The following is a 13516-nucleotide window of genomic DNA, read 5'->3' as shown; positions in this document are numbered from 1 at the left end:
CCGAAGGGGCGGTTTCGGAGGCGCGCGCTGGGACCTGGCCGCCTGAGGGTTGCGTGCAAGGGTGCGGTGGAAGTTAGGTTCGGGGTGTTGGTCTGGAGTCCAAAGAGAAGTTGGTCAGCGCGAGTGGGATGAATGCAATGGAGATTTGGACAGGGTAGGAAAGATGTAGCGCGAAATGTTAGTAGAGATTCGAGCTGCTACATAATGAATGCCTGGATCCCTGGGGTTACGAAATGGCAAGTGGTGCCCTGCGTTTAAAGATTGTGGTGTGGCCAAAGCAGACGCTGGGGTTGGGAAGAACCTAACCGAGCATATAAATATTCCTGGTTTAAGGCTACTCCTGCATCGATTCTATGTAAGGGCGCAAAGAGAATAAAAGTGAAGATTTTTTTTTTTTTTGAATAGTGTTTCTACCTGCATGTACTCTAATCCATCCCAGGCTAAAGATAAAAAAATATTTGGGTCTGTTTGTTAATTACCTGTATCAGCAGTCACACTAAATCCTGTAGAATTTATTCTTTTTTTTTTTCTCTCTTTTTCCGTGTACTTGTGTGTTTGGTAGTGAGCACATGTGTGCACTGAGGAAAAAAAAAAAAAAAGGTGATTTCTCTTTAAATACTCTTGCTGTTACACGTGATTCTGGACGAAATGCCAGGATCAGTTCCCTGACAATACAGGATTCTGTAGTGGCATGTGACAATACAGATACCGGCAACCGTTCGGTTTATATATAACTGCATGGACTATGATTGGGATATAAATAGTGGTTAGCGCTGGTAGCCTATATGAAAAGGCGGGATTTGCATAGCTAAGTGAATGTAACTGACTTCATGATTGAGGAGTTCTGTTCAATTTTAGGTTTTGGGTTGGAGGATAGTTAGAAGTATCATTTGGTCGGTGTTGCTTCTACCCGTCTGTACAACAGCCTTTATAATCTTCAGCAGCATTGACTTATTCCATCCTATACAGTGGCTGTCAGGTAAGTGGTAATTCTCAGTTACTGCCTATATATTGACATGTCAAAACACTCACTGAGATAAGATAAAGGCACTCCCTACATAACACAAGCTGACATTTTGTTTATAAAAATCAGTAAGTGTGTCAGAGATTTTGTATGATGACAGAACAAAAAAAATCATTAGAAGATTACATAAATAGCTAGTGTACACCTCTAGGCCACCCAGGGCCACTTCGGAGGCAGAGGTGGGACCATCAGAGTTCAAGGCCAGCCTGGGACATACAGTGAGAAAAAGAAAAAGACACCACACAAATAAAGACTGCCTTTTTGTCTTTTCCTTTAAAAATGTATTTTGTTTTCAGATTTTTTTTTTATTTGAATTAGAAACAGGATTGTTTTACATGACAATCCCAGTTCCCTTCTCTCTCCCGTCCTCCCCTACCACCCCCGCAACTAAAACCCTACCTATCACATATCCTTTCTGCTCCCCCTGGATGGTGAGGCCTTCCATAGGGTGTCATCAGAGCTATCATATCCTTTGGGATAGGGCCTAGGCCCACCCCTGTGTGTCTTGGCTCAGGGAGTATTCCTCTATGTGGAATGGGCTCCCAAAGTCCACACCTATGCTAGGGATAAGTACTGAACTTCTAGAGGAGGTCCTGTAGATTTCCGAGGTTTCCTCAATGAAATCCATGTTCCTGGGGTCTGGATCAGCCCCATGCTGGTATCCCAGCTATCAGTCTGGGGAGCAAGAGTTCCCTGATGTTCAGGTCAGCTGTTTCTGTGGGTTTCACCAGCCTGGTCTGGACCCCTGTGCTCTTCACTCCTCCTTCTCTGCATCTGGGTTCCAGTTCAGTTCAGTGATTAGTTGTGAGTGTCTGCTTCTACTTCCACCAGCTGCTGGATGAAGGCTCTAGGATGGCATATAAGTCATTCATCAATCTCATAATCAGGGGAGGGCATTTAAGGTAGCCTCTCCTCAGTTGCTTAGATTGTTAGTGGTGTCATCTTTGTAGATCTCCAGACATTTCCCTAGTGCCTGATTTCTCTGTAAACGTAAAATGTCTCCCTCTATTATGGTAAAAATGTATTTTTATGTGTATAAATATTTTGCCTGCTCATTACATACATGCCTGATGCCTATGGATCCCCTGAAGCTAGAGTTGCAGAGGGTTGTGAGCCACCTCCTGGGTTTTGGGAACTGATCCCAGGTCCTTTGGAAGTGCAGCAAGTGCCCTTAATTGCTGAGCCATTTTTCCAGCCCCATTTCTCTTTTTTGTTTGTTTTTCCTTTTGACAAATTTATTGAATTTTATCTTTTAAAGAATAAAAGTACTGTCCTTGTCATCTATTTAAAATTGTAGATAGAAGCTGACCTATATTCTAATTATAAAAAAAAAAAAGTCTAAACTAGGTTAGTGGCACTTTTTTTTTTGTTGTTTTTTGTTTGTTGTTTTGAGACAGGGTTTCTCTGTGTAGCTTAGTGGCACTTTTTTTTGTTGTTTTTTTGTTTGTTTGTTTTTGAGACAGGGGTTCTCTGTGTAGCCATGGCTGTCCTGGAGCTTACTTTGTAGACCAGGCTGGCCTTGAACTCAGAGGTCCACCTGCCTCTGCCTCCTGAGTGTAGGGATTAAGGCATGCGCCACCACCACCTGGCTAGTGGCACATTCTTATAGCTCAACTCTTAGGAGGGTGTATTAGGAGGCGCTGGAGTTCCAGGCAGCCTGGGATACATACAGAGAAAACATTTCAAAAGCAGTAAGTGACAAAGCAAAAGTTGTGTAAGATAAGAGAGGTCAAAAATAAAGAATGACAGGAAAGACATAGGAAAAGTTTACTGAAGAAGATGGAAGCAGGCTGAAATGTTGGAATCTTTGGATGTAAAATAAAATTATGACGTTCAGGAGCTGGAAAGGTGGCCGAGTGGGTGAAGTGCTTGCTGCTCAAGCGTGAGGGCCTGAATTTAGGTGTCCAGCCCACACATAAAAGCCAGGTGTTTGACATGCATCATGACCCCAGTATTGTGGTGGAGCTCATTGGCCTGCCTAGCCAGCTGGTGAGCTCTAGGTTCAAAACATGAGATGGAGAGCAACAGAGGGAGAGATCAGGTGTCAGTCTCTGGCTTTCATAGATGCACGCATTAACAAGCGCACCCACACAAAGATAATTTAAAACCATCAGTGAGCTCATTGAAATGTAGCTATTGGCTTTATTGGTTGTAGCCATTACTGTGCCAGGCCCTGAGTACCTTCCGTATATTACCTCTTTGCTATATTGTCATATAATGAGGTATTGTTATATGTGGTTTGTAAATATAAAACTAAGGTTCAGGTTAAAATGATCTGTTCACCATCCAGCTAGTGTCTGAAGTCTCTGTCTTCAAATTTATTTTCCCACAGTGGGATAATAATAATTTTCAAAAACATTTAAACTGGGCAGTGATGGAATGTGCTTGCCTTTAATCACAGCACTTGGGAGGCAGAGGCAGGCGTGGATCTCTGTGAGTTCAAGGCCATCCTGGTCTACAGAGTTAGTGCCAGGACTGTTTCATAAAGAAACCCTATGGGGGGTGGGCGGGGCGGTGGGTTAGAAACTGCCAGTAATCAAGGAGTTAGAATCTTGTATTGTTTGGCCTTTGGAAGTATTGCTACTAATTGATAGAGCCATGCTTTTGTTGATGTGTCTTTGCTAAGTCACACAGGACTGATGAAATTAACCCATAAGCCAATACTGAGATGGCAGCTAATTAATTGTGGAGGCTTAGGAAATGCTGGAATTAATTTTGGTCTCTGAATTCTACTTTGAAAAATAATTGCTTTCATTATTAAGTGAGTCTGTTCAGCAAACATGTCCCATGTCTCTTTCTTTTGTTAGTATTTTTAGATAATAACACACATAGTTTAAACTTGGAAGCATGTTGGTTGTTGAGTTGCTCTGAAATGTGAGTGTTTTGGTTTTCATGGGGACATCACTGGTTTTTGTTATTTAGACCAGCCCTTTAGATGACTTTTAAATTATACTATTTCCATGTTACTTTGACTTTAGCTATAGGCACTAATTGCATTTACTAAGTAGAGTTTAAAAATACTGTTTACATTTTGAAAGAAACTTGGTATGTTGCTATGGTAGCTTTCACATGATGAAATGTTTGCATATGGTTGTATTTTCTCTCTTACTAACATCTGTGCTATTTAAAAGAAATTCTAATACCATTTTCCAGTACCCAGAACAAAGTCTAAATAACTCACTTTGGAGTTTTTGTGTTGATGTTCTATTGTCAGCAGTATAAAAAGAAAAGAAAAAGAAAAGGCAGACTTTTAAAGTTAGAACTAGAGTTGTAGAATCTTCTGAGAAGGCTCAGTGGTTAAGGGTGCTTGCTGTGCAATCATGGGCCCAAGGATTGGATCCCGATACTCACAGAAGAAACCAGATGTCCCACAGATGCCTGTAACTCCAGCTCCGAGGGACCCAGTGCCCTCTCTGCCTTGTGGTGTGTACACAGATACATATATATTCACACAGACATCTGTACACACAAATAAGCTTAAAAACACTAGTTGTATTTTGAACTTGTGTTATATTGGAGTGTGCTGACACAATTGTAAGACTGAATAACCCTCAGTAATTCATTTCTCTTGTGTTTTAGATTCTTTCAATGACTTATGTAGTTCCCATGTAATCTTCTACTTCCTGCTGCTGTCAGTGGTAATTATAATAATAAGTATTTTCAATGTGGAGTTCTATACAGGTAAGTTTCCGAATTTGTTTGTTTGTTTTGTTTTTTGAGACAGGGTTTCTCTGTGTAGCTTTGGAGCCTATCCTGGCACTCGCTGGCCTTGAACTCACAGAGATCCGCCTGCCTCTGCCTCTCAAGTGCAGGGATTTAAGGGTTTCACCACCAATGCCTGGTGTGTGTTTCCGGATTTTAATCTTTTTAAAAGTTTGAACATTAGGGGTGTGGAACATGCTTGCAGTCCTAGCATTAACTATGTTTGATGGAGGGTCACCACAATTTTGAGGCCAGTTTTGACCTTGTAGTGAGTTAAGACAGTTAGCCTAGGTTAGATGGCTAGACAATGTCTCAAAACAAAACAAAAATAATGTATTCTACACAGGACAGAATTTCAAAAATGTGTACATAGTCATATTCTGTTATTCCTTCAGTGTGGTACTTACTATTATTTTGGTGTTTCTCTTTTGAAGATATATTTAGACTTTTTAGACATTATATGAGTCTTCTTACAGAAGTTGGGTATATAGAGTCATCAAAGTCACAAAGACAGTGGTATAGTGGCGTCAGGAGCTGATGGCCACTGGGTAAGGTTTGTTGGGAGGATTGAAGGGTCAGGAGGTGGTGCTGGGCTGCGTGCCAGCAGTGTAGATGTTCTCATGTCTTAGAACTGTACATTTAAGAAGTGTACATTTTTTATATTTTACAACAATGAAAAAAATGTAAGTAACCCTTTTAGTAGTTCACAGATAGTGTTAAAGCTGTGCATAGGCAAATAAATAGGAAATAATTCCTTATAGGGTAGGAACCAAATCTGGGCTGACCTCATGTTTGTAATCTTCCTGCCTCGGCCTCCTGGTTACTGGGATTGCAAGCATATGTCACTGACTTTGTGCGGTTTTCTCCCCAAATAGCAAAGTGTATGGCTTTATAATATTTAATTTTAAAAAATTGGGCTTTGCCTTGGGAGAATTATTCCTTTCTTGCCTTTTCAGACTCCTGAGTTTGTCACTTAAGGCTTTTCTGATTATTTGTTTGTTTTATGACATCTTTCCTCTCCTTTTTGCTTTTTAGTATTTAAAAAAAGTTCCATTTTTTTTTTAAAGTATGTAAATTTTTAAGTCCCAACTGGATATTGTAACGTATTGTATTTCTTTGCTTTTGTAGCACTTTCTTGCTGGTGAGTCTCTGTCTATTCTAACCCTGTTCAGAGCTCCTATACTTATGGCCTGTGTTCTTTCACTGTACTGTGCTCCTGGGCCAGCTTCTATATGAAGATGGGCCAGGTGAGGGCGCTCAAGTTAGTGTTTTTATTTTATTTTTTGGTGTTGTTTTGAGACCAGATTTCACTGTGTAACCCTGACTGTCCTGGAACTCATTCTGTAGACCAAGTTGGCTTCAAACTCAGAGATCTGCCTCCTGAGTGCTGGGATCAGAGGTGTTTTTAAAGCCTCACTGGCCATGTTGGCTTTTGGAATAGGCTTATGTGTGTACTGTGTACCAAGTATCATGCACTCCCAGCTTGCTCCCGAGGATCTGGAGTGTATTTGCTGACAGGTACTCTGGGCAGGTATGAGGGAGTGCAGGGGCCACCTTTCCCCAGCGTGGACGCAGCCTAGAGGGGCTGATGGCCGAACCAGACTCTGAAGGAGGAGTTGTATTAAGCGCTGAAGGCGAGATTTTCAGATGAAGAATGATTTCCTAGGGAGAAGATGGGGATTGAAAGAATGTTGAATGACTTGGCAGGGTTTGACACATTAGGAAGTCTGATACGTAGTTGGCTCTCAGGGCAGTGTTAGTGGGAAGAGGAGGCGATGGCCGCGTCCTCCCTAAAATGCCAAGTGTTTGAGTCCTCCCTTCACACTCCATTTCTTGCCCACATGGCATCTCTTTTGTTTGTGTATACTAAAAGATTATTGCATGTCTATGTCAGGCAGCCTAACATAAATATTCTTTACTCTATTCCCACAATTGTGTGTGGGGTGTCCCTGCCTCACCCCACCCCCGTCACTTCCAGAGAACTTTTTTGGTCCTGAAATACCTGTATAGAAGTTCGTATGCAGGCTTAGTGGGTAAAGGAGAGGGCTAGCTTAACCTCCACATGGACCTCCCTACAAATATATAAATAGTAATAACCGTACAAGTATTTAATGTTCATTATTGTGATCTTCGCCTTTGTGGCTTATTTTTCACAGATGGACTCTATAGTGAGTTTCAAATGCTGAAATAAAGGCAATTTAGAGAGATTTTTTTTTTTTTTTTGTTTTTCGAGACAGGATTTCTCTGTATAGCTTTGGAGCTGGAACTCACTCTGTAGACCAAGCTGGCAATGAACTTACAGAGTCCACCTGCCTCTGCCTCCCAAGTGCTAGGATTAAAGGCATGCGCCACCACTGCCAGGCCGTTATTTCAAGTTTTTAAAGCTAGAGTTGTTTGCTTAAGAGGTTTCTATACTGGATTTCCGCTGATTGGGTGTTTGTGGTGAGGGGGGTTGGCGGCTCCTCCAGTGTTAGGTGCCACGATTATGAAGCCATGGTGCTATGCTTTTTCTACAGTTGTGCCCTCCATACCCGGCTCCCGGCTGGCCCTGATAGGCAGAATCCTTCACCCTCAGCAGCTTATGCACTCGTTAATACATGCTGCGATGGGAATGGTGGTGGCGTGGTGTGCGGCCATCATCACCAAGGGCCAGTACAGTTTTCTTGTGGCTCCCTGTACTGGAACTGAGAGGTATAGTATATGTTTGTTTGTTTGTTTTCTTCTTTCTAGAAACCGTGCTACCCTACCAAGTCAAAGGAGAGCTGTGGAGATCAGTAGTGTAGCACTCTGCTTTCCTGGCTTTCACAGAAGTTCCTGTTTCTGTGTATTAAGATATTTTATGTTTTAGGAAATTGGCAAAATTTTAAAGATACTTGTCTATGGAAGACGCTGTGTAACAGGTGCTGTTGGGTTTCTGGAAGTGATTCAGGGACAGTCTCAGCTGCTTGAGAGTTAAGAATGACAGGCCATGGATGCAGATATAGGTATAACAGGGAAAAGGAAAAAAGATCCTTGTCAGTTGGGTATGGTGCTCCCTAATTTAGAGGCCAGTGCTCTCCAGATCTGGTGTCTTTCTGGGAACTTAAAAGACAGCATCCAGAGGTGCTGAGTGGGATGCCCAGTTAGAGACATGAGTAGCACAGAGCTCCATTAGGTACCTGCAGATTGTTTGTCCTTGTTAAGATGAAGTCAACTTGCCTTGGAAGCAACATGACTGTTGTACACATTCTTACCTCAGATTTCCAAGGAAACAGCAATAGTTAGGGTCTTATGCGTCAGGGGAAAATGCTTTGTTAATCTTTGCTCCTGTTACCTAAAGTGAGTCATTTTGTTAGAATTGGAGCGTTTCTTAAGTGATTAACTTGGAATTTTGCCTTCTGGCAAGTAGCCTTAAAACAATGATAATGTGTCTTTGACTGTTGAATTAATAGCTTAACTTTTCCCCTCAGCTTAGATAACCCTGCTGCCCAAACCTGCATGAATGAACATCATCTCTTTTTCCTACTGGCTGGGGCATTCATGGGCTATAGCTACAGTCTTCTATATTTCATTAACAACATGAATTATCTTCCATTTCCTATTATACAGGTAAGATATAATTTGAGCATTTCTTTAGTTATAATATTAACATTGCCGTGTCTATACAAATGGCTAACCTCATCTGATTATGTCAAGATGTGATCAGTAAAACTGGAATTTGATTATAGGTGGGTAAAATCTCCTGACTGCCAAGTTCAGGTCCCTCAAGAATGCAGTAGTGCAGGTGTCGAATCTGCTTTCTCCTGGAGGACCTCAAGCTCAGAGGTCAGCCAGCCTGGGGGTATGGGGTGAAGAGCAGCACGCAGAGATTGCCCTCTGCCTCCACAAATACCCACTCCCATTCAGACTCTTCTCTCTCTCTCTCTTTCTCTCACTCACACACACACACACACACACACACACACACACACACACACACATGGGCTCGCACTCAGACACGCACATTCTTTCACACTGTAATCTTCAGAGGGCAATGTAGAAGACATTTGTGCCTGTGAGATTTCCATGTGCTGTGAGAACTGCAGTCACCCTTTTCTGCTGCCCCTCAGAATGCTGTACCCCTCTCTCCTTGCTTGGTCATAGTAACACTTGCTATGATTTAGCAGGGCTGGAGTGGGAGGATGCCAACATTCATGTTAAGTGCTTGGTGTAGCCACCTGCTTAGGGATGTACAAGTGGTTTAAGAACACATCAGTTATTGTCTCAGGCCCTTTTTAGAATAAGGCCCTTTTTAGAATACAATTTACACCTGGCTTGAGTGTCATAGTAAAAACTGTTGTCAATTATGGTGTGTGTGTTTTGCATGAATGTGTACATGTGTATGCTTACTCACTTGGCATGTGTTGAGGCTAGAGATTGATGTCTTCCTCTATTGATCCTCACTTTAAATTTCAAGACAAGGTCTCTCACTTAATCTGGAATTTATTGACTTGGCAAAATTAGCTGGCCCCCGAGCTTCAGGATCCTTCTCTCTTGGCATGTACTACTGCTTCTGACTTTTTGCATGAGTGTGGTAGATCTGAACTCAGTCCTCAAGCTTGGGTGGCAAACACTTGACTGATTAAGCCATTTCCCCTGCTCATTCACTAGGTTTTTAAAAGATCTAATCTGAAGCAGGTGAGATACTCAGCAGGCAAAACTACTTGGGGCACAAATCTGATGATCTGCACTCAGTCTCTGGATCCCACAGTGTACCAACTCTCAAAATTGCCCTCTTACCTCCAATTGTGTGTTTTGACACATCAGCTTGAAGACAGACAGACAGACAGACAGACAGACAGACAGACAGACAGACAGACACACACACACACACACACACGTACGTTAAAAATCAAAAAACAAAAACCCCAACTAATTTAGGAGGAATAAAGCCTGGAAGTGAGCCATGTGTATCTGCTATTTCTGCTTGTGTTTTTACATACTTCATTTCCGCTCTGACTGTGAGGCCTGGGCACTGGAACTAGCTTTAGAACCAGTTCCTTCCCACTGGCTCCCACACTGGTGGAAAAGAAGCAAGGTATAAAGCAATCATGTGTGGTAATGAGAATTTTGTCCTTGAGGGTTGCCTACGAGGGTTCTCCCAGCTAGCGTGTCACATGTCCACTGCATTGGTGAGCATGAGTTCTGGTGAGAATACATATGTCCCTCAAAGGATCTGATTCTCACCTTCCTGCCGTTGTGTGAAGAAAACTTCCTGCTTAGGAACTCTTTAGACTTGTGAAGAAGAATTTAAAAGTTGGATGCACCCACATTATCTTGAGAAAAATTCCATACAGGAATACCTTGTTGTGTATGACCTCAAGTCCAGACATAACACATAAAGAGAGTGGAAAAAATAGTGTCGGAGAAAATAAGACACTCCTGATCATCTTGCTGGACCTCCAGGTGAAACTGACCATCACTTAACATCACAGATGTGCAATGAACACAGGAGCTAGTAGTTGACAATGCTTATAAATTATTGTTTCTACATTGCAATGACAAATTTTAGTACCTTTTTTTGTAATCTTTTTGATAAAATTTTGAATTTAATCTCAAAAGTTTATTCTAAAATGATAAACTTTCACTTCAGATTAACTTTGTATGATTATATATATGTAGTTTCACTGAATAGCTTAGGCTAGTTCTGAGCTCTGGCTCTTGCTACCTCAAGTGATAGTGACAGGCATGTGCTATCATACCTCACTTTAAAATCTTAACATTTGGCCAAAATGTGTATTTCAGCTACAAGTGTGTAGCCATCTGTCTGGGTGGGCACTGTTTTTTGAGGGTGGTAAGACAGTGGAGTGAGAGAGGTGAAGAGTGGGTGACAATAGTTGAATTGATGGATCTGGGTGCCCCGAGTCTTTATTTCTATTGTGATAAGTTTGCCTCCCTGAAAGGCCAAGGCAAAGGAGCAGGCCGAGGCAAAGGAGCACACTGGCTTAGGATTTTTACTGTTTGTGATATTTTTTATTTTATTTTTAATTTTATTTATTTAATATGTATACAGTATTCTGCCTACATGTGTCTCTTCATGCCAGAAGAGGGCACCAGATCTCATTACAGATGGTTGTGAGCCACCATGTGGTTGCTGGGAATTGAATTCAGTACCTTTGGAACAACGGCCAGTGCTCTTAACCTCTGAGCCATCTCTCCAGCCCAGTGATCTTGTCTTGTGCATTTTAAGTTGGTGAATAAAGCAAGGTGAGCTGATAGGAAACAAGCAAATGTGAGAAGACTGGCCCATTGCTTTCCTTCTCGGTAGTCATTTACTTGATATTATTAGGGTTCTTACTTCTGATCTTAGTTATAGAGTGTAAAAATGATAAACTATTTAAACATCAGAATAGTTTGTCTTTTTGTATAATTATCGTGGATCTTTAAGTTCTAAATTACATTTTTATTTCTCTCTCTCTCTCTCTCTCTCTCTCTCTCTGTGTGTGTGTACAACTTGTAGCATCCGAGTCTCATGTGGGCTAGAGCTCCGATCATCAGGCTTGTCACCTGATCCACTGAACCATCTCATAGGCTCCCAGTTTATAGTGTGCTCTGTTCAGGTTTAATTCCTTTTGTTAGTGGGGATTGACCCACGCCTCACAGATGCTAGGCAAGCTCCTGTACCATCTAGCTGCAACCCCGGCTCTTAGTGATTGTGTTTCATCCTCTGCCTCTGTTGATAGTATCCATCCCAGGGTGATGCTGAATGTGTCTTTTGACTTTGTTCTTATTGTTTTCCACAGCAGTATAAATTTTTGCGCTTCAGGAGATCTCTCCCTCTACTAGTTAAACATAGCTGTGTGGAATCCCTGTTTGTGGTCAGAAATTTCTGCATTGTGTATTATTTTTTTGGTAAGAATTTCTACCTTCTAATTTAATATATTATTAGCTCATAGTGTAGAAAATGTCACTTGCAAAGTTACTCTTTATTGAATTAGTATTTGCACTTATCAGTTAATTTTTATTAAAGGGAATGTGATATATACATGTAAAATTCTCTTTAAAAGGAGAGAGCTCTTGTGTTGCCACATAAAATAAAGCTGTTACATGTACCTCAGAAAACCAGGTGCTACACAAGTCAGCCAGAACAGAGCAGTGGTTACGGAGGCTGAAAGCTGGGGAAAGGGGAAGAGCTATTCATGGGTGAAGTGTTCAGTCATACATAGTGAGATGGTTCTAGAGATCTGTTGCACAATAGTCAGCAGACATTTCTGTGCTGCATGGCTAAAGATAGTGAACATGTCAGAGTCAGAGGACAGCTTTCAGGAGTTGGTTCTCTCCTGCCATGTGGGTTCTGGTGGTGAGCTCTTACTTGCTGGGCCATCTTACCAGCTCAGAAGCAACACAACCACATATTTTTCTCTATATGGGTGAGAGAGGGATGAGTGACTACTCACCTGTGGACTTTGAGATGGGCTGATGGAATTGGTCACAGTCCATGGTACGCATCTGTTAGCCACATATATTGTGTACTGAAGAGCTGGAAGTACTGCGTAAAATCCATTGGAGTTGACTTGCCTTGCTTTGTTTTTAGTATCTATGGTGACTGGAACCTATATATCTTAGAATTGTACAGTGGAAGGACTTCCAGTATTTAGAAATTACCCCTTTTCCCTCTCTATTCCTAATCCCAGCCTAGCATTTTAACTGAGTCTCCCTGTGTACTAGAACTTTGTAGTCTAAAGCACACTGAAGAGTTGTTATTCTAACGTCTCACATTCCTATCTTGGTATTGTTCTCCTCAGGACATATTCCCAAAGCTTGGATTAGCACTGCTATGGACCTTCACATAGATGAGTAAGCCAAGTCTAATTTTATTTACTTCTGTTTCCTTCCTTTTAAATTTTGCTACTTTCTAGATGCTTTGTTTAGGTTTACCCTTTAATTATTTTAATTGAAATAAGAGCCATCAGAAGACAGGAGGTGCTTGGTAACAAGAAGGTGCTGGCCCAAGCCCTGTCCTGTTTGTAGGCCGAAAACTCCACATTGCTGCTCAAACTCATTAGCCACTGTGGGAGCAGGTGAAGGCTAAGTTTTTCTTGACACCTGGCTTCCCTACCAGTCTCTTCTGTACTAGACTCCTCAGCTTCTCATACTTACTAAGTTTGGGTGTTCAGTGCCATACTCTGTGCGCCATGGGGTTTATCCACTTCACTTTAATCCCCTAAACATACTGGAAGGTATGTAATCCTTTCAATGTATGTTTGAAAATTAAATCATTAATAAATCACTAAATTTCTGAATCATGCACCTGTATGAACACAGTGAAAGATTCCTGTCCATTGTGTTTATGATTTATTAAAAATTAAATGCATTTATTTTTAAGCCAGGCAGTGGTGGCACATGCCCAACACTTCGGAGGCAGAGGCAGGCAGATCTCTGTGAGTTAAGGCCAGCTTGATATACAGAGTGAGTTCTATGTATTTACACACATACAGTTCTCAGGGGAAAAATTACCACATTTAGTTTTTAATGCATGTGGCTTCCATAGTTTAAGAATATGGCACTCAGCTTAAATCCCAGCACTCTGGAACTGAGGCAGGCAGATAGATGTCTCTGAATTTGAGGCCAGCCTGGTATACATAGTAAGTTTTAGGCCAGCCAAGGCTACATAGTGACGCCTTGTCTCAAAAAACCAAAACCAAGGGGGCTGGAGAGATGGCACAGCATTAGGAACACTGACTACTCTTTCTAGAGGACCTGGCTTCAATTCTAAGCACCCACATGACAGCTCACAACTGCCTGTGACTCCAAGATCTGACACCCTCACAT

At 41.7% G+C, this 13516-nt stretch overlaps 1 protein-coding gene across 4 annotated transcripts in view; it reads left to right on the top strand.

Annotated features, from left to right (window-relative positions):
• Positions 1–13516, top strand: part of Ndc1 (NDC1 transmembrane nucleoporin) — a 49796-nt gene that overhangs the window by 433 nt on the left and 35847 nt on the right. For 3 of the 4 annotated variants that reach the window (XM_027402379.2, XM_027402377.2, XM_035439733.1), the window contains exons 2-7: positions 859–979; positions 4604–4705; positions 7243–7417; positions 8176–8314; positions 11488–11596; positions 12490–12541. In XM_027402379.2, coding sequence (XP_027258180.1) covers positions 859–979; positions 4604–4705; positions 7243–7417; positions 8176–8314; positions 11488–11596; positions 12490–12541 — 698 coding nt within the window. The remainder of the gene's footprint in view (positions 1–858; positions 980–4603; positions 4706–7242; positions 7418–8175; positions 8315–11487; positions 11597–12489; positions 12542–13516) is intronic. The other variant, XM_027402378.2, reaches the window with a different exon arrangement.

This window comes from Cricetulus griseus, chromosome 2, assembly GCF_003668045.3.
Source record: "Cricetulus griseus strain 17A/GY chromosome 2, alternate assembly CriGri-PICRH-1.0, whole genome shotgun sequence".
In the NCBI taxonomy this organism is placed as follows: Eukaryota; Metazoa; Chordata; class Mammalia; order Rodentia; family Cricetidae; genus Cricetulus; species Cricetulus griseus.
Note: the sequence above shows the minus strand (reverse complement) of the source record. Positions and strands in the feature narration are given on the sequence as shown.